General features: G+C 50.3%; 1 protein-coding gene and 1 long non-coding RNA gene across 10 annotated transcripts; one reads left to right on the top strand and one right to left on the bottom strand.

The window, feature by feature from the left end:
- The first annotated feature begins 4,050 nt into the window (after positions 1–4,050).
- ACSBG2 (acyl-CoA synthetase bubblegum family member 2) lies at positions 4,051–21,364 on the top strand. Of its 9 annotated transcripts, XM_027668145.1 has the most exons (16): positions 4,076–4,091; positions 4,918–4,998; positions 8,081–8,210; positions 10,154–10,233; positions 10,744–10,988; positions 12,248–12,336; positions 12,900–13,020; positions 13,456–13,536; positions 14,073–14,222; positions 14,749–14,925; positions 15,479–15,660; positions 15,930–16,163; positions 16,759–16,976; positions 18,023–18,162; positions 18,996–19,242; positions 19,849–21,364. In XM_027668145.1, the coding sequence occupies exons 3-16, from the start codon at positions 8,086–8,088 to the stop codon at positions 19,959–19,961; spliced, it is 2,202 nt and encodes a 733-aa protein (XP_027523946.1). In that variant the 5' UTR covers positions 4,076–4,091; positions 4,918–4,998; positions 8,081–8,085; the 3' UTR covers positions 19,962–21,364. The 9 variants fall into 9 exon arrangements, with proteins under 9 accessions (XP_027523948.1, XP_027523946.1, XP_027523945.1 ...); XM_027668147.1 differs by lacking the exon at positions 4,918–4,998 and having other exon boundaries at positions 4,051–4,091; XM_027668144.1 differs by lacking the exons at positions 4,076–4,091; positions 4,918–4,998 and adding an exon at positions 5,020–5,277.
- Positions 8,031–8,845, bottom strand: LOC113959254. The gene is made up of 2 exons (XR_003531751.1): positions 8,711–8,845; positions 8,031–8,068 (listed from the first exon to the last, which is right to left on the bottom strand). It is a non-coding gene; the product is annotated as an uncharacterized LOC113959254 (long non-coding RNA).
- Positions 21,365–21,725: the final 361 nt, after the last annotated feature.

Genomic DNA, 21,725 nt, shown 5'->3' with positions numbered 1-21,725 from the left:
CTTTTAAAGCCCTCCAGGAATGTGTCTGCACTCAGGAAAAGGGGAATTATATTGCAGAGGCAACAAGCTGTAACATCCCAGGCATGGACAACCCAGATGGGATCCAAGCAGACTATTAACTGAAGGTTTTATGTGTATCCTCACCAGAGAGTTTACCAACAGGAACAACATGGATTCTGTGGAGTTTTCAGTTCCCCCTCTGAGGTTGAACCTGTGTTATCAGCAAAGCTCAAGGTTCTTAACCTGCTGCCATCTTCTCTCTCCCAATCTTGCATCGCAAGCACAATTTAAAGGTAATGTGAAATTTTGTGTGTTCGGAGTGACTCTGTAATGGAAAGGCATTTTCAAAAGGGAAGGATTTTAGGATTTTCACCATTTCTCTCATGCTTCATGTTTGCCCAACTATCTTCTGGAAGCTCGATCCACAGTCAGACTCTGTAGCCAAGAACTCCTCCCCACCTCTCACTCTTCCTGACCTGCCTTTTCTCAGTACAGCAGATGTGACAGTTCTTCAAACCTGCATCAAACTAAAAATATAACTTTATACCAGTATTAGACAACTTATTTTATTTGGATAATCTATATTAGCACCCAAAGGTGGGCTGATCCTTTAGACAACATTGCTATTGTTAATCAGCTTTACAGAGCCAAACACTGAGACACTGCATTTCTCTGCTCCTTTACTGTGAAATACCCAGCTCTGCCTTGGATGTTGACCTTGGCAGGGAGCACACACAGGGCAGGGCTCCTCCTCTGCTCATTGGCGTCAGAGGAGAAACCAGCCTTTATTCCCTTTGAAGTCCCAGAGACTGAAAATGTCTCTGCAGACAGTAGATATTATTCTGCTTTTCACAGAATGACAGAATATTGGGGTTGGAAGGGACCTCCTCCAACAGGAATGTGTCCGGATGGGTTTGGAATGTCTCCAGAGAGGGAGACTCCACACCCTCCCTGGGCAGCTGTTCCAGCGCTCTGCCACTTCCATGGAAAGAAGTTCTGCCTCATGTTGAGGTGGAACTTCTTCTGGTTTAGTTTGTGCCCGCTACTCCTCGTCCTGTCTCTTGGCACCACTGAAGAGAGCCTGGCACCGTCCTCTGACAGCTCTTGGAGATGTTGGTATGGATTGATGAGATCCCCTCTCAGCCTTCTCTTCTCCAGACTAACCAGGCCCAGCTCCTGCAGCCTCTCCTCATCAGAGAGGTGCTCCAGAGCCCTCATCATCTTTGTGGCCTCCACTGGACCCTCTCCAGCAGCTCCTTGTCTTTCTTGAACTGTGGAGCCCAGAGGTGGACACAACACTCCAGATGTTCCTCCCCAGGGCTGAGCAGAGGGGCAGGATCCCCTCCCTGACCTGCTGGCAACGCTCTTCCCAATGTACCCCAGGATCCCATTGGCCCTTCTCCAGCTCATGGTCAACTTGCCATCCACCAGGACCCTCAGGTCCTTCTCCACAAAGTTGCTCTCTGTAGGTGACTCCCAACCTCTGCTGAGACTGGTTTCTTCCCTTTCCTGGAGCTCTTCAGGCCACCCTGCTTTTGATGTCTTGGAAAACAAGAACTCCGGGACTCCACTCGAGTTAATTCCTGGTAAATACAGAGCCAGCAAAGGTGCTGTTTGACCGGAGTGGCTGCATTTGCTATTTTAAGCTTAACAACTCCATGTTTGTTTGTAAAGCTTTTACCAATCAATAACCACAAGGTATCAACTGATCCCCACAGGCAGTGAAACAGCCCCCCTCCTGCCTGTGGAAGCATTGCCTGAGGACCACCTGTGCTCATCTCTGCTCTTACCTGGTCCTTCCCCATCAATGTGGTCCCCTCTGGTCCAAAAACCAGCAGGAGTTTAGCAAACACCACGGGATCTACCTTGGGAGTGATACAACCTCAGTTTGACAGACAAGGACACAGGGAGCACAAAAAAAGCAGCTCGTCCAAGGTAATTTGTTGGCTCAGGGAATCTCCAAAAATAGAACTGGTTACTCCTGCCACTTCAGTTAACCTTTGGGCTGTGCCCCTGGATCTTTCCTTGGTTCACTGGGAATAATGTGCCCCTGGTCAGGTGCTGGCTGAGGACCAAGGCAAGAGGCAGGAGTCTGAATTTTACAGATTTCACCAACTTTCAGGCTGCTGTTCATACTTTTGCCCTTCAAAATAAATTTGCCATCTGAATTGAAACAGAGCCACAAAATGGATTTGTGCTGATAACACCAAGGTGTTTGATCCCCATATGGGTCATTTACTTAAGAGTTGGACTCGATGATCTCTGTGGGTCCACCTCAAAATATTCTGTGTTTCTTGAGAGGCTGCAGAGAGGAGGAGAGGAGAGAGGGGAACACAGAGAAGCTGCCAGGGAAGGCTCAGACTGCAGAAGATGGCAAACAGCTGACCCAGCAAGAACTCAGAGGTGCTGGGGCTTCCTTGGAATCCCCATCTCACTGTGCTCATGCTATTTTACCGCTGCAATATCCCCAACACCGCTCTGTCCTCTGGACCTGCCTCTGCTCCAGCTGCAGCCCTAACCTTCTGGCAGGAGCTTCCCCCATTACATATTCCTTAGGTTTGCTCATCAGCTGAATGGCTTGAACCCTCCCCACCCCTCGTGAAGGGAGAAGGGGGGAAAGGAGAGAAGAATTTGCAGGAAAAAACCCCAATGTTTAAGAATTCTTGGTCTGCACCAGCGAAACAGCAGCAATAATTCATTTGAGGGATACAGCTGTTTTCCCAAGAGGATAAACAAAATCGTGGCTTTTCTCCAGTTTTATCAGCCAGAAATGACTGAGAACAGTTAGCTGATCCTCCTGATCATAACCATTAAAAATAAATATCAATAATATGTATTAATATATATTATAAATGTATAAATATATAAAAAAAATAAATATGTGTTGTTGGGCTCCAGTTTAAATAATCAGGACCCAGGAAGGGCAGGAGATGGCAGAGCTGCCCCCAGAGCACAGGTTCTTCCCCAGGTCTACTTCCCCAGGTGTCCTGCTGCCACCATGGCCAGAACTTGTGCCTGTGGTGCTGTTCAGTGGTTCCAGCCCTGTCCTTCCTTTGTGCTGATTGGAAAACAACAGTGTGGGGCTGGTTTGTTTGGGGCTGTGCTCCGCCAGCCTCCACACTGCTCCCTCCTGGAGTGAAGTACAGCTGTATCCTTAATCCTAAACGTCAAGGGGTCAACCTGGAGTCCCCCCTGGAGCTTTCTGCCAGAGGTTCCAGGTAAAGCCATTCCCCCAACTGTGGTTAGAGCACATTTTCTACATCGTGTCCTGTCTGGGGTGGCCCCAGAGCTTCTGTGTGAACTATCTTCTGCTTCATTTGGTCAAGGGCTTGTTGTAGCTCAGGGCCACCTTTGAAAATAGTTGTTCTTAACAGAATCACAGGAGCCTTAAGGCTGGAAAGGACCTTTCAGATAGTCAACCCAGCACTGCTGTGATCACCACTAAACCCTGTTCCCAAGTGCCACATCCACGTTTTTTTAACATCTCCAGGGATGATGACTCCACCACTGCCCTGGGCAGCCTCTGCCAATGCTTTACAACCCTTTTGATGAAGACATTTTCCCTACTATCCAATCAGAAAACCACCTTTCAGAGGGATTTGGACTATTTCCTTCGCTTTCCCAAAACCCTCTGCCGTGCTCCCGCACACCATGAGCACGCTGCGGGCGTTGCAGAGCTCCCCCCTGTCCGGCACAGCGCGGATCGGTGAGCAGGGCTGTGTTTGCACCCCGGGACAGGCCATTCCCGGTGTCCTGGTCACGCCTGTCCCCGTCCGCCACCGGGGCATCGAGTGCGGGTAACCCCGAGGGGGCGGGGCCTCACTGTAATCGACAGCTGCTTCATCCAATAGAGCGGCGATACGGGCCTCTCCAGCGGGGGTGTGGCCTCGCTGTGACTGACAGCCCCCTTAAACCAATAGAGCAGCTGTGCGCCTGGTATGGGCGGGACCTCGCATTACTGATAGCGGCTTCGCCCAATGGCACCTTTCGAGCAGGGCCGTGGGGGGCGGGGCAGGTTTAAAGGGGCCCCGCCCAGCGCGCGCGCGGCAGCAACTCGTGAAGCGGCGCGCGCGCTCCCGCCGGGCCCTGAGGTAACGCGCGGTCCTAAAGCCCGACCGCCGTCCTAAAGCCCGCGCCGGGGGTGCAGGGAGGGGGCTGGGGGCTAGATATGTCTGTGTATGTGTGTATGATGGCTCCCCACGGCTCTCTGGGTGTCCCCAGCGGGGCTCGGTGCGGGTGGGATGCGTGGCCCGAGCCCACCCGTGGCGGGGGTTTGGCTGTGGGATTCACCTTTCTTGTGTCGCCTGCTCCTAATGTCCCTTCGCGGGTGGGTGTCTGGGGAGTGGGCGTGAAGGTTTTTTTGGGATTTTTGGTTAAATAAGCCCAGGGCGGGTTGGGGGTAACCCCCCACTCGGATTGGGGATAACCTTGTGGGCTGAGGCAGTGGGTGATCCGAGGAGAAGGTCTGTCCCTTCCACATGTCACCTGTGCCCATCGAGGGAATATGAGGTGACCTGGGCACTTGGGGGTGCTCTGTGGGGTGATCTGAGCACTTGGAGGTGCTCCATGCACTGACTCGGGCGCTTGGAGATGGTCCATGAGGTGACCTGAGCACTCAGTGATGCTCTGTGAGGTGATCTGGGTGCTTGAGGATGCTCCTTAAGGTGACCTGGGTGCTTGGGGATGCTCCATGCAAGGACCTGGGCACTTGGAGATGCTCCATGAGGTGACCTGAGCACTTAGATATGCTCCATGCGGTGACCTGAGTGCTTGGGATGCTCCTGCGCTGGCTCCCAGACCTCCTGAGCTTCCAGCAGATACAATGCCATGTGTGGCAGTGGCAGAAACACAGCTGATGCATCCCTGGAAGCACTTCTCTGAGCTTTCCTACATCCCTGTGCTCTCGTCCTCCTCTAGAGGGGAATTCCCACCCGCTGTGCAGATGGTGCTGTAAAGCAAACAGCTCTGTAGGAAAGAGGAACTCTGAGCAGCCTCCTGGTGAGTCACATTGCTGTGGAATCCACCTGACACATCCTGGGGTCCTGGAGAAGCAATCTACACGGAATTGAGAGTTCTGTGCTTGTCTGGGTGGCTGAGGAACAGTTCTGGTGCCATCAGTGCCCTGCCCTGGGTCTGTAGGCAGCTCTCTTCAGCCAAAGCTCAGCTCTGAAGGTGCTGTGGTGGAGTCAAGTGTCTGTGTGCAGTCCTGACAGTCACTCATCATCCTCAGAGAGCTTGGAGTTACTTTTCCTCGTGCTCCCTCCTCTCCAGCATCAGGTAATTCCCCAGCATGACCAGTGGTACTGCTGAAGACAAAACCTGTAGTGCTCAGGAAGTTTTTGTGGCTGCCCTTGCTAAAAATGGAGTTTATCTAAAAGAGGAAGAGTGGGTTGCTCAGCTTCTGTTTCCTCACTTAATAAATCTTGAAAGGAGACAAAGGGGCAAAAAGGGCCAGGTTGGAGTTTTGGTGGAGATGTGGAAAGGCAGCAAGATATGGTGGCAGTTGCCTAAAACTGCTCTGGGCAGTGAAATCTGGAGCGGGGTGGATGTGATGTCTGTACCAGTTAGAAGAAATCAGCCACAGGAAACCGAGTGGGCTGTGCTGGAAAATGTCAAAGGCTGATAACACCCTCAGTAATTTGATTTTGAACTGATGTTGTTGAAGCTCTCTGTGTGTTTTAGGTAAAGGTGTGTTCAGAGCATGTTATAAATGAAACAAACCTCTTCTCCTGCCAGGAGCTTGCACGTTGTCAGACATTTATTCAAGCTCTGCAGTGGTTTCAATAGAATCATTCAACTTCCAGTTCTTCTGGGACACGGTGCTCCCTCAAAGCACAGAGTGTTTTGTATTTAAATGATTTAAAGGAGTCACACGGGTTTAATTAAAAGGGAGGTTTCTTGCCGCGCGGGTTTTTGTTTGGGTGTGTGTTCTCCACGTTCCTGAACCTCTGTGGGACATCAGGATGTGTTAACTGCTCTGGGAACAATGGGGGGCTGTTGTGTGTCCAGGAGAGAATCATTCTGATCCCATCCTGGTGATCTGCCCCAGGGTTTACACTTGGCTCTGGTGAATCATGGAATGGTTTGGGTTGGAAGGGACCTTAAAGCTCACCCAGTTCCAACCCTGAAACACGTGTGTTTTCCAGTGGCTTGTATTTATAACTGAGCATCAAGGAGGGGAGGACCGAGCTGCAGAGCTGAGCAGAGCTAGGGAGTGTATGTTGGGAAATTTTTGTTTCTAACCTAAATTTGTTGTCTAAAAGGCATGACTGGTTTGGGATCACTGTGTTCACAAGAAAACCTGCACAACCAGCTGGCACTTCAGCTGTCTATCCAAAGTCAGGTTGAATGGGCCTTGGAGCAACCTGGTCTGGTGGAAGGTGCCCCTGCCTATGACAGGGGATGGAATGAGATGAGTTTTAAGGTCCCTTCAACCCAAACCATTCTAGGATTCAATGATTCTGTGACAGCTGGAGTGAGAACACCAGTTTTCCCTTGAAACTCTGTTGCTGCATTAAAAGCACAGCCAGCCAGAGGAACACTGTAATTAGTGTGGAGGCCAAAGCTTCCTCCAGGGCCACAGGGGAGCCCTGAACCCCTTGTTGTGGGTACTGGTGGGTGCAGAATTGCACAAGGGGGTCAGGCCCCGTGGGGTTTGTCCCTCCTAGGCTTGTGCTCGATTTCTCCTTGAGCAAGAGGGGCCGTGGTGGCACCGAGAAGTCTGGGATCCGTTGTGCTCTCCCACATGTGGGTTTGAGCTCCTCCGGGCTGGGAACTGCCCCAGGTTGGGCAGGTCTGTGCAGAGATAACCCCCCTCTTCTCACAGCTCATAACTCTCCCCAAATATACCGCTCTGCTGTTTCAGCCTAGAACGGGGGTGTTGGGCAACATCTGCCGGTTATCTCGGCGCTTCAGAGCTGTTTTTTTTTTTTTTTTTGAGACATCCCTGTCTCAGCTGCCGGTGAATTAAACTATTCCTGGCGTGGCTGGAGCAGAGCGTGGAGTGAGCAGCGACGTGTCTTGCTCAGATGAGTAAGCGGAAAGGGGGACGTGCTTTCCAGGGCTCTGAGCTGTGCTTGGAGTGGCTTTTCCCTCCCGTCAGAGACTGCAGCGTGGCTGGCTCTGATTTATTAAAAGGGCTCTTTCCTTTCGCTCCTGTCGCTCGTCATTGATGCAAACGCGCTCCTCGCATCACCCGATTTAAACGCGTTTGTCTAATGCGGGTACAATATAGCAGCCGAAAATCCACTTCTTAAAGAGATCAGGGATAATGAGATTCGTCTCCAATCAGCTTAAAATCCCTTGAAACAATTAAAGCTCAGCCTGGCAACTCATAAGCGTCAAAGGCTTCTGATGAATGGAAACCTTAAATCAAATCAGCGTTTAAGAAAACACTTTTGTTTAGGTGATAAAATCCCCCGAGACGAAGTGCTAAAAGAACCGTAGGAGCCGCCAGAAAAACAGCTGCAAAACCGCTGGTTTTTATGAGAACTTTTTAAATCTAAGGTGTCCAGGGCTGTGTCCCCGGAGAGGGACCCGAAATCCCCGGTGTGCCGGGATTCAGGCGGGCGTGGGGCCAGAGCCTCCTTAAGAGGCGGCGGTGTGGGGTGACGAGCCGCTTCCAATTGCGAGGCAGCAGCACATGACATAAGATGCTCCAGATCTGCCTCCTGGGCGCTAGTTTAAAAATAAAGCCTATTCCACGTCGGGCCGGGCTCGGCGCCGGTGCGGAGCGGAGGCTGCGGGACGGCGATGCGCTGTGAGGATGGAGCTCTGCGGGGTGGGGGGGGGGCTGGGAGCCGAGCGGGAGCGTTTTGGGGCACAGGGAGTGTGAATTTAAATTGTCTGGCTCGTTGGGCTCTCTCAGAGCTGTGGGTGTCACACTGGTTTTGGTGCCGGGTGGAGGTTTCAGCAGGTTTTTAAATTAACAGTGGCGGCGTCTGCTGTCAGAATTTACCATGTTTCATGCAGGCTCGAGTTGTGCCTCTTTGGGGCTGCCTCTCTCGTGTAGCTTCATCGACTGAAGCTGATTTACCGTAGAATTTGGTTGTATTTTAATTGTTAAAACCTGTTTTCACAGGGTCAATGCTGTGTGAGTCAGAGGCACGGATGGCACTCGCTGAACCAGTCCCCATGGCTTATTGTAATTCAGCTCCTGAAGGGAACTGTGAGGTGTCACTGAGTGATGTGCTGCTCAACTCTTCACCCAGGTGTGTCTAATTTAAGGTTTTATTTAACCTGTGTACATAGTTTGTATTCTAATCTTGCTTAGATTAATTAAAATAATTTTGGAAGAGCCTCTGCAGGGGACAGCTCGTGTGTGGTGCCTACACTGATCTCCACCAAACTCCTCTAAGAGGCTGCTTAGATTTACAGACTGAAGAGCAGATTAGTATTTAAGGGTCTATAGCTCCCCACAGCATAATGGGATCTAGCTGAATAAAACCTCTTTACCTAAGTTTTTTCAGGCTACACTGAATTACATGTCATAAGGGGGAGAAAAAGATGACTTGATTGACTGTGAGAGAAATAGCTGGGGCTTTTTTTGCTCATCTTACTGGGACATTTGCATGCTTTGATCATAAAAGCTGGTGGAGAAATGGCGCAGAACTATTGCTACTGAGGATTAATTTGTGCTGAAAAATGTTCTCGATAATGAGGAGGGAACATCTCATAATCCCTTTGGGGGAAATAAAAGAACATTATTTACTCAACTCTGGTTGTTGGCTTGGAGACTAGTTCAGGGAAGCACTTCTGCTTTTGGACAGTACATGGGGTCAGCCATGTCAGGTCTTCTCTGTGCCTTAAATCTTATATTCCCAAAGCAGTAACAGTTGACTATTCCCTAGAAAATCAGAGCAAGCATAAGCCAGAGGGAAGGAATTTCCCCCTTACACTGAAATTCTCATAGTGGCTGTGCTGACTTGCCTTGTCTCTGATCTGGTAGAAAGGGAATAAAATGTGGGGTTCAGTGGAAGCCCTGCCTGGATTAGCCTGAGGAATTTGTGTGGGAGCAGAGGAGCTCCCACCTGTCTGCTCCTTTTTGCTCCAGAGCTGTCCTACAGAGTTTTGGGGTTATTGTGATGTCAGGGCCCTGCAGCCCTTCCAGAACACCCTGGAGCTGGAGCTACAACCAAATGTTGTCATGCGGAAGAGCAAACACCGAGCACTGGCCTGGTGAAACACCTTCATGATGGCCTGAAGAAAAGGGCCTTGGTAGGGCAAGGCAAGATGGAAATTTTGGGTCTCTGGAGTATAATCTTGGGTCAGCTAGAACTTGGATTTAGGGCTATGCTGATGGTCCAGGCAGGGTATTGCCCAGGGCAGGGGAACAAGCATCAGCTGCCTGGTTGGAGGGTGGACTGTCCTTCTAGGGACCAAATCCCAAATCTCACAGGGTCTGGCTTACAGCTCATGGTCTCAAGTGGCACATGCAACTTGATTATGCCATATCCTCATCATTAGGGCTGTGAGAAAGTCTTTCTTGGAAAGGGCTGGAGGAAGAAAACTGGTTTGCAGCCGGGGCAAGTGGTGCTTCACCAGGTCTTGCAGGGCTGGAAGGAAAAGGGATGACTGGGAGGAGCGTGGCTGGAGTACATGGGATGTGCCTGTTCCCATTCCTTCACAGACATCTGGTGGGAGCCCAATGGCTGTATTAGGAATACACAAGAACAAGATTTCCTGTGAAATCAGTTTCCTGCTCTTCTGCAGGAAACATCCATGGTTTTTCCCACAGGGTGACTTGAGGCATGCCCTGAGGCCTCCTTGTTGTTGAACTCATTTTGCAGAGAGGAGATGAGCACCAGATCCATGTGACCCTTCCTACCCCCCTCCTCCTCTTCCTCCCAGCTGCAGATTCTTTATTTCAGGCACCTGGAACAGACCTCTGGAGTTAAATGATGGCTGTTTTGGGGCTGATAAGTTTATGGGTTGCAATGAAAGCTGCAATTAGGGCAATATCCATGTGTTCAAAACCAGCCTAGGCAAACCTTGCACACTCTGAGGGACCTGAGCCATGCATGGTAGTGGATTAATAAAGTCACCTGCAGGACATCAGGAGCCACTTCAACATCCAAGGATTTAGTGAAATGAAGTGATGGAGCAAACCTGCCCTCAGTGTGCTCATTCAGGGATAACTGCTTTTGCCTTGCAGAACTCCTGAGCCCCACAACATCAAGCCAGGGGAAGATTCCAACATGGAGAGACATCAGCTGGACTCAGTTGATCCCAAAGGTGAGTGGGGAGAAGTTTGGTCACTGTGATGTGCATAAAATTATTGTTGGAATGAGAGAGGAATTTGTCCAACCATAAGGATGGAAGAAGGAGCTCAGGGTGCAGGATAGCCTGTCCAGAGAACTTAGACTTTGAAGCACAGTTGTGCTTTGAGGAGTAAATAAGTAGTGTCAGATACCAATGTCCTGCTTTCAGTCCTCCTTAAAAGAAAAAAAAAATTAAAAATAGCAGAGTATATGCTGGAGGAAGTTGCCACCTTACAGTGCAAGAGCTTTCGAGCAGAAGAGCGGGTTAGAGGAAATGTTTAACAAAATTTCGAAGTGCTTTAGAGGCTCCCAGTCCAAAATACTGGGGGTCCTGTGGCAAACTTGCCAAGAGGAAAAGGTCAAAAAAGGGGTGTGAGGGGGGTATAACAACATTTACTATTGTGTGCTTGATACTTGGATTTATATTTCTGTCATGGCAACAAGAAATGTTGAAACCTAAGATGCTGAACCCTTTCTTTCCAAGCAGCCTCCTCCTCCCCTGCCTCTAGAGTGTGGACAACACATCGGGATGGGGAGGTGAAGCTGAGGATGGAAGACCAGGGAATAGGCAGTGAACCACCAAAGACTGTTCACCAGCTCTTCCAGGAAACTGTCAATAAATATGGGGACTATTATGCCCTTGCATCCAAAAAAGGTGGCCAGTGGGTCAAACTAACATACAAAATGTACTATGATGAGTGCTGTAAAGCAGCAAAAAGCTTTCTGAAGGTGAGTTTTTGTTGAGCTCTTGTTCATATTCATTGAATCACAGAGTGGTTTGGGTTGGAGGAGACCTTCTAGCTCATCTCATAAAACCTCCTGCCATGGGCAGGGACACCTTCCACTAGCCCAGGTTGCTCTAAGTCCCATCCAACCTGGCCTTGGACACTTGCAGGGATGAGGCAGCCACAGCTTTTCTGGGCAACCTGTGCCAGGGCCCCACCACCCTCACAGGGAAGAATTCCTTCCCAATATCTAATGTAAATCTCTCCTCTTTTTGTTTAAAACTGCTCCCTCTTGTCCTACCACTGTGTAAAAAGTCAGTTTAATGTTCACTCATTTAAGTACTGGAATGGCTGCAGTTAATTGTATTTTAAACCTGCAAATTCTCTGAGTGTAAATGAGTCTTTCAGTGACAGTGAAGTACCTGAACATGCCATGGGCACCTTGGTACTTCCCACAGGGGTTTTGTCTGAATTTATTGCAAGTTGCTTCCACATTCAACTTCAAAAAAAAGCATTTAAGGAAACATATAAAGTGAGGTGTTTGAGGTTTTGAGGCAAACCTGGACTCTGCACCTCCAGAGTCTTGGAAATGTTAATCTTTCAAATTCAAAATTTGAAGGGATGCTTGTGAACTAGCCCTAAATGTCCCATCTGGCCCTGCCTTTTGCCTGTGCTGTTGAGATTGAGACAGAGAGGGAAATCAACACTCCGTGTTCTTACTGTTGTGATGAAGTCTGGCTTCTTCAGGTTATGGTCACCCTGGTCTTCACTCCCGCGGTGGGATCTTCCAGTCTGGGACAAAACCCGAAGGAGATTTAAAGACTGGGACTTCTCCAGCTGAAATTTCATCCCAAAATGTCTCTGACTGTCACTGGAGCTTGTTGCTCTTGTCACTGTGGATATCTGATATATCCAACTGTATTAAATGTCTCAGGAGGTGTTATCTAACTTCACCTCTTCTCCTTCCAGAGGGAACTGAGAACTCCCTGGATTGCAGGTTTGTATTGGTGTCAGTGAGCCAGGCATTCCAAGCACAGAGCTCCGCAAATCCCTTTTTCCTTCCCACTCATAGCAGGACAGTGCCTGTTGTGGAACTTAACTGGTTCCATCCTGGCTCTTGGGAAGTTTTTCAGTGGGAATCACCCTGTCCAACAACACAAACTCTCTCCTCTTCCCTGTGTTTGCAGCAGAGATCTGTAAATTAACTCTGAGCTTTCTTCGAAGGAAAACCAAGAGTACTGTAATTCCATCTCTTGTTTACAGCTGGGGCTGCAGCGTTTCCATGGAGTGGGCATCCTGGGATTTAATTCTGCTGAGTGGTTCATTGCTGACATTGGAGCAATCCTTGCAGGGTAAGAACAAGTCTTGTCTCTTGCCATGAATTTTGGCACTCAGTAATTGCAGTATCCACATGAGAAGCAGGTTTTGATTAAAAACCCCCAACTAAACCAACCACAAAAAAAACCCAAACCCAATTGTTTGTATTTTAATATAATGAAGGAAACTACAACCTCAACTTAATTCAGAATGAATTAATGAGACAAAAATTAATATTTTTGTTTTTAGCCAAATGCTTCTCTCAAAATAAGATGACCAGTAGGTTAATCCAAAAGATTTCTTATATATACTGTGATTAAAAATATGATGGGAAATGCCAGAGAATACCAGGGCTGGATTTTGATATCTTCCTTCCATCTGAGACATTTTGGACCCTTACACCACTCTGACATTTCCCATGCCCTACATCAGAGCCTTTGCTCTTGGAATTAAACCCTCCACTTTTTCTTGTCATATTATGGGATATTCTTCTCAAAGTTTTTCCTCTGAAAAGGTCTGAATTTTGCCAGCAATTCTTCTTGTCCTCTGATTCTGTGTTTTGCTTTTCTGTTTTGTATTTTCCCCTCTTCCCTTGCAGGGGATTTGCTGTTGGGATCTACACAACAAACTCTCCCGAGGCCTGTCACTATGTGGCAGAGAACTGCAGTGCTGATGTTATAGTGGTGGAAAACCAGAAACAGCTGCAGAAAATCTTAGAAGTAATTCTGTTTTTCAGATGTCTGGGGGTTACGGAATCCTGTTGACAGCTGTGGGAGAGTAAATGCTGTGGGAGGGTAATACCAGAGGGTAGTGCTGGCTCTGAAAGCAGAGGTGAACTGGCTGAGCCTTCTTGGTGCCTGGCGATGGGTTCTCTCTGGTACTGAGTCTCACAAGAGGTGAAGTGGTGGCTTCCCTTCTCAAAGCCTTGAGAAGCCAAAATGAACAGTTGAGCAGCCTCTAGGATGTCTGGCAACATCCCAGCTCACATTATGAGTTTCTAGTGAGGCTTCCCTGTTATTTCAGTAGCAGAGATGGGATTCTCTTGGCTTTACATAAAATGGCAAATAGCAGGAGCATGTCAAGTGGTGGGTTGTGTGGCCTGGAAGGGACAAGCAAGATTTGCTCCTTCTCGTGAATCTCCCTTCTTAACACAGATTGAGGATAGACTACCTCAGCTGAAGGCCATTGTCCAGTATGGGGAAGAGATAAAGGAGAAGAGTCCAAATCTGTACTCGGTAAGTCCTGGGCATCTTCATGGCTTTTAAGTCCTGGTTGTGTTCAGGTGATATCTCCAAGTACCTGTCACCTTCCATGGGACCTTAAACATCCCTGCCCGTGGCAGGGGGTGGAATGAGGTGGTCTTTAAGGTCCCTTCCAACCCAAACTAGTGTGGGATTCTGTGGCTGTGATCCCATGAGCTCGTGTTGGCCATGGTGAGGGATTGCCTGCCCCACTGGGCAGGAGCTGTTGTGCAAACCTGGATAATCCCTGCTCTAAGGAGGATGCTGGATTACCAACCTCTGCATGGCAGCCCTGAGTCCCACAGTTACTCCAGTGAGTACCAGGATTGCTACAAAGCAGGAAAGCTGCTCAGGATGGGTCTGTCTCCTTTCTGCTTCTCTTGTGGCAGCCAGAAGACAGTGTGGGGCAGTGCATATCTTCCAGAGGCTTGGACACAGGGAATGGCTTCCTTCTCTTCGTGTGTAGCAAAGAGTTTAATTTTTCACATGAAAGATCACAAAGTGATGGAGCTCTTCTCTTCTCTGCACAGTGGAGTGAGTTCATGGAGCTGGGCAGGGATGTCCCAGACACTCTGCTCCACTTGGCCATCGCGGCGCAGAAGCCCAACCAGTGCTGCACCCTCATCTACACCTCGGGGACCACGGGGCAGCCCAAGGGGGTCATGCTCAGCCACGACAATGTGAGTGTCTGCTCCACCCTGCTGCCACCCCTGGAGCTGTGACAGATCAGCTGGATTCATTCCAGAATCATGGAATGTGCTGAGTTGGAGGGGACCACAAGGGTCATCAGTCCAACTCCTGCCCTGCACAGACACCCCAACAATCCCACCCTGTCCCTCAGAGCATAGTCCAAATGCTCCTGGAGCTCTGGCAGCCTTGGGGCCGTGCCCACTGCCCTGGGGAGCCTGGGCAGTGCCCCAGCACCCTCTGGGGGAAGAACCTTTCCCTGAGATCCATCCCAACCCCCCTGGCACAGCTCCAACCCTTCCCTGGCTCCTGTCCCTGGTCCCAGAGCAGAGCTCAGTCCCTGCCCCTCCGCCTCCCCTCGGGAGGAGCTGCAGCCCCCGAGGAGTCTCCCCTCTGTCTGTTCTTGAGCTGAACAAGCCAAGTGCCTGATGTTGAGATCACAGGATGTTGTACCTGTGTGTTCTATGCTGTCCCTGCCTGGAAGGACCATCCCTGACCCCCCCATGGGTTCTGTTCCAGCTGACGTGGACGGCGGCAGTGGCCGGACGGTCCATCATGCTCACGGACCCCAAGGAGAGGCAGGAGCAGGTGATCAGTTACCTGCCCCTCAGCCACATCGCTGCCCAGATGTCTGATATCTGGTCAGCCATGACCTTTGGAGTGCAAGTTTACTTTGCTCAGCCAGATGCACTGAAGGTAAAAACTTAATAATAAACCTACACCCACCCACCTGCTCGTAGCTCAAAACAAGGCTGTGTTATCCCATGGTTCTGAAAGCTTTGCTGACTGGGTTTACTTGCCCAGTGACCAACTGCCCCTGTTGGTTTTAGAGCCACTCTGACCTTTGCCTTTTGACTCTCTCCCAAGCCTGGGAGAAACTGACCCAGCACTTCACAGCTGAGACCTGCTGAATGTCTCACCTGACACCTTTCCCTACCCCAACAGCTGGTTGAGTAACAGCTTTGTGTTTGCTCTGCCTACGTTGCACAAGTTAAATCTGTAACACCACTTCAATCTGGGGCCTGAGAAAGGGATTCTGCTCCCTGTGCTGCATCAGCATGGACCTTTGCTGCCTTCCCAGTTTCCATTGGAATGCCCTGGGGGGTTCGTGTCTGCCGATGGCACTGCACAAAATGAGCAGTTCCTCAAAGCTCATGGCAGAGTCCCAAGTTCTGGCTCATGACTGGTGCTGACCTGAAGTCTGCAGTGAAGCACTTCTAAAAACTGCATCAAATTCTGCTTGTCTCAGGGCAGCTTGGTGGAGACCCTGAGGGAAGTGAGGCCAACTGCTTTTCTCGGGGTTCCTCGTGTCTGGGAAAAAATGGAAGAAAAGATGAAATCCATAGGGATGAAATCGTCGGCACTGCGGAGGAAAGTGGCCTCGTGGGCCAAGGGAGTGGGGCTGCAGACCAACCTGAAGAGGATGAATGGGTAATTATGAGCTGCAATTAAGGGATGCTCATGAGTGTTAGGAGAACTTTGCTATCAGATCAGGGATTATCTTCCATTCAGGGATTATATCCAACATAACAGGTCAGATTTGTGGGCAATAAAGCCAAACTTTAGGGTGAGCAGCAAAGGCTGGAGGGCAAATAATTCACCGTTTTACTAAATAAACTAAACTGGGATGAAGAGGAAAGGAGGAAGGGAAAGAAGTTCTACTTGGAGGCTGAGACCTTGTGCCCATTTTCCTCCTCCAGGTATTCTGAGGTGCCGGTGAACTTCCGCCTGGCCAAACACCTGGTGTACAGGAAGGTGAGGAAGGCCCTGGGGCTGGACCAGTGCACCAAGTGCTACACAGGAGCTGCTCCCATCACCAGAGAGACCCTGGAATTCTTTCTGAGCCTGAACATTCCCGTGTTGGAGCTCTATGGGATGAGTGAGAGCTCTGGGCCTCACACCATCTCCCTCCCTCACGCCTTCAAACTCACCAGGTGAGACCAGGGCTGAAGGGTGGGGTCAGGGTTTCTCCTGCATCTGGCATGTCCATCTCTCCTCATGCAGCTCATCCTGAGTTTTGCTACCACTAAAGGGTCACTGGGGAGCAGGTTCCTTTGGCCACGTCTCACAGATGGAGATCTGCCAAGGGCAGCAGCAGCAGGGAGACTTAAATTGAACTTAGCTGGATTCTGGAGGAGCTGAGGAGGAAGGGAGGGGCTAGTGGGAAGAGGAAGAGTTGGTAACTCCAGCCTACACTTTAATGGCAGTGAGGGTGTCTTTGAGTGGCTTGTTCAGTCTGCACAGTAAAAGTTTGCTGCCAAGGACATAAATCTTCTCATTCAGAGCTCAGGTGTGGAGAACAACGAGTGGAAAACCCTAGGTGTGTGAGCACTGATCTCTGCAATAACAACACTTGCTGTAGCTTCCCTTACATGAGCTTCCCTTACAAGGAACCTTTTAAGCTCCTTCCTGAAGCCATTGTACTAAAAAGCTGCTGGGCTTTGTTCAAGCTCGAGGGGGTGCTGCTGTAATCTCTGCTTGAAATGAATTTAAAATCAATTATTGCCGTGGGTCTGTGTTCTCTTGCAGCTGTGGGAAGGAACTCTCAGGCTGCCGGACCCTCATTCATAAGCCAGACAGGGATGGCATTGGGGAGATCTGCTTCTCAGGGAGGCACATCTTCATGGGCTACTTGAACATGGAGGACAAAACCAAAGAGGCCATCGATGAGGATGGGTGGCTGCACTCAGGTGATCTGGGCAAGCATGACAAAGATGGATTCCTCTACATCACAGGCAGAATTAAAGGTAACTCATCCCCTGACTTGGTTGTCTTGATGTTGTGCAGCACTATGCAATCACAGAGGTATTAAGCTGGGAAAGACATCATGGCATCCAGCCATTCCCCCAGCACTGCCAAGGCCACCACTAACCCATGTCCCCACATCTACACATCTGTTAAATCCCTCCAGGGATGGTGACTCCACCACTGCCCTAGGCAGCTGTGCCAATGCTGAACACTCTTTCAGTGAAGACATTTTCTCAATATTCAACCTAAATGTCCCCTGGTGCAGGGGAGGCTCTGCTGGTTGTGTGGTTGTGGCTTGCACAGATTATTTCAATCCTTCTCCTTCTGGAGTTTCCACATGAATGTGGCTGCAGTGTGTCCTGTTTGGAGGATGGGGGAGAAACCCTTCGATTTCAGCAGCAGCACTTAATGCTTTGTGGGCTTGTTGTGCCACCAGTTTCAGGAGCTTTGCTGGGTGACTTCCAGGGAAAACAACAGCTTAACCCTGTTGTGCAAGTGCCTTTTAGCAATGAGGTTCTTGGGACACTGCTTTGAGCAACCCCAAACAAAGCCAACAAGAAAGACCTCCAACCTCAGCAAATCTTCATTTTCTGACAATTTGGGTGCCAGCTTAGGTGCCTGAGAGTCCAAGGTGTGTGTGCCAGGGAGCCGAGGGCTCATCCCGTGTTCCCAAACTGCAAACACCTCCCGAGCATTGAGGCAGCTCTCGCAGGGCTATGTGTGTGTTCCTGGCTCCAGCTTCTCTCTCCTGGCCTGGCTGGAGACATGGAGTCATCATTAAGGTTGGAAAAGCCTTGTAAGATTATCAAGTCCAACCATTCCCTCAGCACTGCCCAGGCCACCACTAACCCATGTCCCCAAGTGCCACATCCACACATTTTTTTGAACACTTCCAGGGGTGGTGACTCTACCACTTTCCCAGTCCTGGTGTGCTGCCTTCTCCACTCACTTTTTGATCAAGGAGACATGAAGGAGCTGTTGAGTTGTTTCAGATTGTGGGAAGCGAGAAGCTCCAGGCATTCACCAAGATTTGACTGTTTTCCAGAGCTCATCATCACTGCGGGAGGGGAGAACGTTCCTCCTGTTCCGATCGAGGATGCCGTCAAAAATGCTGTTCCCATCATCAGCAATGCCATGTTGGTTGGGGACAAAGCCAAATTCCTGTCAATGCTTCTGACACTAAAGGTAATGGAAAACAGAGAGGGAATCCACCTGTGTCGCTGAATGTGATCAGTTCCAGGGAGGAAGAGGATTGTTGCACATTTTTGGTGTCTTGTGGAGACAGGAGGCTCTGTGGGGCACAGTTTGTTGTACCTGAGCTGCAAAGAGCAGCTGTAACCACAGCAAAGTTGTCACTTGCTCAGACCACCCTGTTCAGGGCAACTTTCTGTGCCACAAAGGGCAGGAAGAAAGAGAAGGGAAAGACCTAAAAGTGAGGCTGAAAAAGGAACCCTTCTGCTTTTCTCATCCACTTTAGTCTCTCCCAAGCAGTCTGGGCAATAAGCAGCTGTCAGGGATTGCTTTGTCAGACTCTGGCTTCAAACTCCACCAGGACATCCACGGTGGTCCCACATAGGCTTTGCAGGACAGTGGGAATTAGTGAGACTTAGGATCAACAGCCTCACCTGGGGTAGGAGACCCAAGCCAGGCCCTGGAGGTGGCCCTGCTGTGCTTGTCATGGTTCTGTGCTGTGTGTATTGACTGTGGGGTGCAGGGAAGTGAACTGTGGCCCAGAAAAGGTCTGGAAAAAAGTGATTAACTTTACATAGCACAGGAGGGATTTGGCAGATGAGCTCTGTTTGGTCCTTGGCATCAAGGTGGCTGTTGAGCAGGCAGAGCTCTGGGGTTTATCCATGTTTTGTCCCAAGTGTCCATTGGCTGCCAGGGTTTGGATGAAGCTGCAGGGGCGGGTGGAGTGACAGCTGGGAGCAGGGTGGGAAGGGAAGCCCTGGCACCATCCCAGGGCAGTGTTTTGGTGCTCAGCAATACAAAGGGACCTGTTGTGGCTCGTCCTGCAGTGCAAGGTGGATGCAGAGACGGGTGAACCGGGGGATGAGCTCACTCCAGAGGCTCTGGAATACTGTCAGAAGCTGGGCAGCAAGGCCACAAAGGTCTCTGAAATCATCAGCAGCAAAGACAAGGCCATCTACGCTGCCATCCAGAAAGGCATCACAGCGGTCAATGAGGGAGCCACCTCCAATGCCCAGAGAGTCCAGAAGTGGGTCCTTCTGGAGAAGGACTTTTCCCTCTTTGGTGGAGAGCTTGGTGAGTGATGGGTGAGGCATCTGGGGTCCCCCATGCACCCCTTCCTTGGCTGTTGAACACCAGCATAACCAGGACCCCCAAAACAGAGCTCCCCATGGCCTTTCCTCGCCGAGGCTTTTCCATGTTGCAGTTTGGGGGGTGGGATGAGTTGGGATGAATTCCCACCTTTGCCCAGCAGCACCGAGCTGAGCTGTGCTCACCCTTGTTCTGAGATGCCTCTTGCAGGATGATGGAATCACAGAATGTCCTGAGCTGGAAGGGACCCACAAAGATCATCCAGTCCAACCCCTGGCCCTGCACAGACACCCCAACAATCCCACCCTGTCCCTCACAGCGTTGTCCAAACGCTCCTGGAGCTCTGGCAGCCTTGGGGCCGTGCCCACTGCCCTGGGGAGCCTGGGCAGTGCCCCAGCACCCTCTGGGTGATGCTGTGCTGCTTCTGTTCACAGGGAAGGAGGGAGGGAGATTCCATTAATCCCAAAGACAACTTTAGAACTGGTCACTGTCCCTGTGTTTCATCTCTCCCTCCGAACTTGCTTCACCCCAGTGAAGATTTGTGCTCCCTGTGGCTCCCTCTCCATTAAACCTTGTGCTGATTCTCCACAGGCCCAACCATGAAGCTGAAGAGGCCAGTGGTGGCACAGAAATACAAAGCCCAGATTGCTCAGTTTTATGCAGATGTGGACACTCCCAATGGGGAGACCTCGGCCCAGCAGTAACCCAGAGGAGATCCCCCAGCTCCCCAGGAAGGATTCCCTGGATTCTGTTGGAATAAAGAGGCTCTGCCATCATGCAGCCCCTTGGCTTGCTTTGCTGTCCATGTTCTGGCCCTGCCCTGCAGTGTGGTGAGCGTGGTCACGCCCATGTTCTCCTGTGTCTGTGTTCCCTGCTGAAATATCCCAAATACCTCAGCTCTGTTATTTTTTATTCCCATTTTTATAGGGACAATGCAATGTTTACCTTCAATCCATGTGACATTATGTTTTAACCAAAGTTTTCCTTTTTTTTTCTTCCTGAGCTGAATGTAAAGCAGGAGCTGTAAATCAGGAGCTGCACTTTCCCTGCTGAGGGAGAAAGGCAGATTCCATTTCCCAGCAGTGTCCTTGCTCCCTCCCTCTGCACGTTTCCCTGCATGCTGGTGGCATCCATGTTGTTTTAAATCTCTTTCCCCACAAACCCTGTCTGAGGTGGCAAATGCTGGGTGACTGCACAGAGCAGTGGAGTTGGAACCTCTCATGGACTGGGTTTGTCTGTGCAATATTTTGATTTTTTTTAATCTTTTTTTGAGCCATAAATTGTACCATTGAAGTAGAATCTATGGCTGGTGTTCTGGAAGTGATTTACTCCAGGGGCTATTTATAAGGCTTGTGTACAGTGTGTGAAATCTGTCTGTATCTTACAATCTAGAAATGTCGTCGTGTCTGAAATGGGAAACTCCAGAGTGGGGGGGTGGGTGGACTGAGGGTTTGTACCTGTGCTTGGAGAGAGGACACAGTGCTGGGAACCCAGTGGTTCTTTTGAAGGTCCATGATCAGCCATCCCAGCCATCCTGTGAAGGTCCTTCCCGTGGGATTCATTGGCTGTAGGACACACGATTAGGGACTTGCAAAGCTGGAGGGAAGTATCTGTAACCAGCAGCTCCTCGTGGGTCTCCTCTAAGTGGTTCTGCAGGGTTTATTCCAGGCTGCCCCATGCCCAGGAGGGCCTGGGAATCCCAACAGCAAATGAAGGATTGCCTGTAAGATGGGTTATTTCAAACCAGAAATTCTCACCTCGACTCAAGCAGGACAGCCCAGCCCTGGTTCCAAGTATCTCTTCCCATGGAAAAGGAGGAGCAGTGGGAGGTGGTGGGTGCAGGTCAGAGCAGCTCTGTGCTGGTTCACACTCTGGCTGGGCTGGGCATGGACTGGACCTGGGCACCTCGGGGGTGGGTTAAACCCCAAAGTGTCTCTGATCTGGGCTCAGGGAAATTCCCCCTGCCCCTGTGGAAGGGTGGGAAATGCACTACTGTACCTGCTGCTTATGCCCTGCAATGTGTGTTCGGAGCTGTTGGATTTGCCGCGGCTCCAGTGTTTGGAAGAGGAATGTGCAATAAACAAACTCTGCAGTTTGTGTCTCCTGACTCCTCAGTCATTCCTGGAAAACATGGATCTGAGGGCCTGGGGCACAGGGGGGGAGCAGCCAAGGGCTGTGTGACATTCCCACAGTGGGAAGGGGATGGAAGGTCTCACCCTTACCCTGTGCTGAGGAACCTGTGCCAGAGCTCTGGGCCCTGTCTTGGGCTTGGGACAAGGTCAGGCATGTTCTGGGAGCAGTGGAGACTCCCCCAAATCCCATGGGAGCAGATGGGGAGCACTTGCACCTCTCCTGCTCTGGCCTGTTTCCCCTCACATGAACCAACGTAAAGTCCAATGTATTAAGGGACATCAGAGCCTTCCCCCACCATCCTGTCCTTAAAACAATTCCCTTTTCCTTAGCTTTTC

This window comes from Corapipo altera, unplaced genomic scaffold, assembly GCF_003945725.1.
Source record: "Corapipo altera isolate COAL_440 unplaced genomic scaffold, ASM394572v1 108, whole genome shotgun sequence".
Classification (NCBI taxonomy): domain Eukaryota; kingdom Metazoa; phylum Chordata; class Aves; order Passeriformes; family Pipridae; genus Corapipo; species Corapipo altera.
This window is presented reverse-complemented; position numbering and strand designations above follow the sequence as displayed.

Coding starts and splice junctions, on each gene's coding strand:
- ACSBG2 (XM_027668142.1), top strand. Junction 13,021..13,455: donor AGCTGCAGAAAATCTTAGAA/GTAATTCTGTTT, acceptor TTCTTAACACAG/ATTGAGGATAGACTACCTCA. Junction 13,537..14,072: donor AGAGTCCAAATCTGTACTCG/GTAAGTCCTGGG, acceptor TTCTCTGCACAG/TGGAGTGAGTTCATGGAGCT.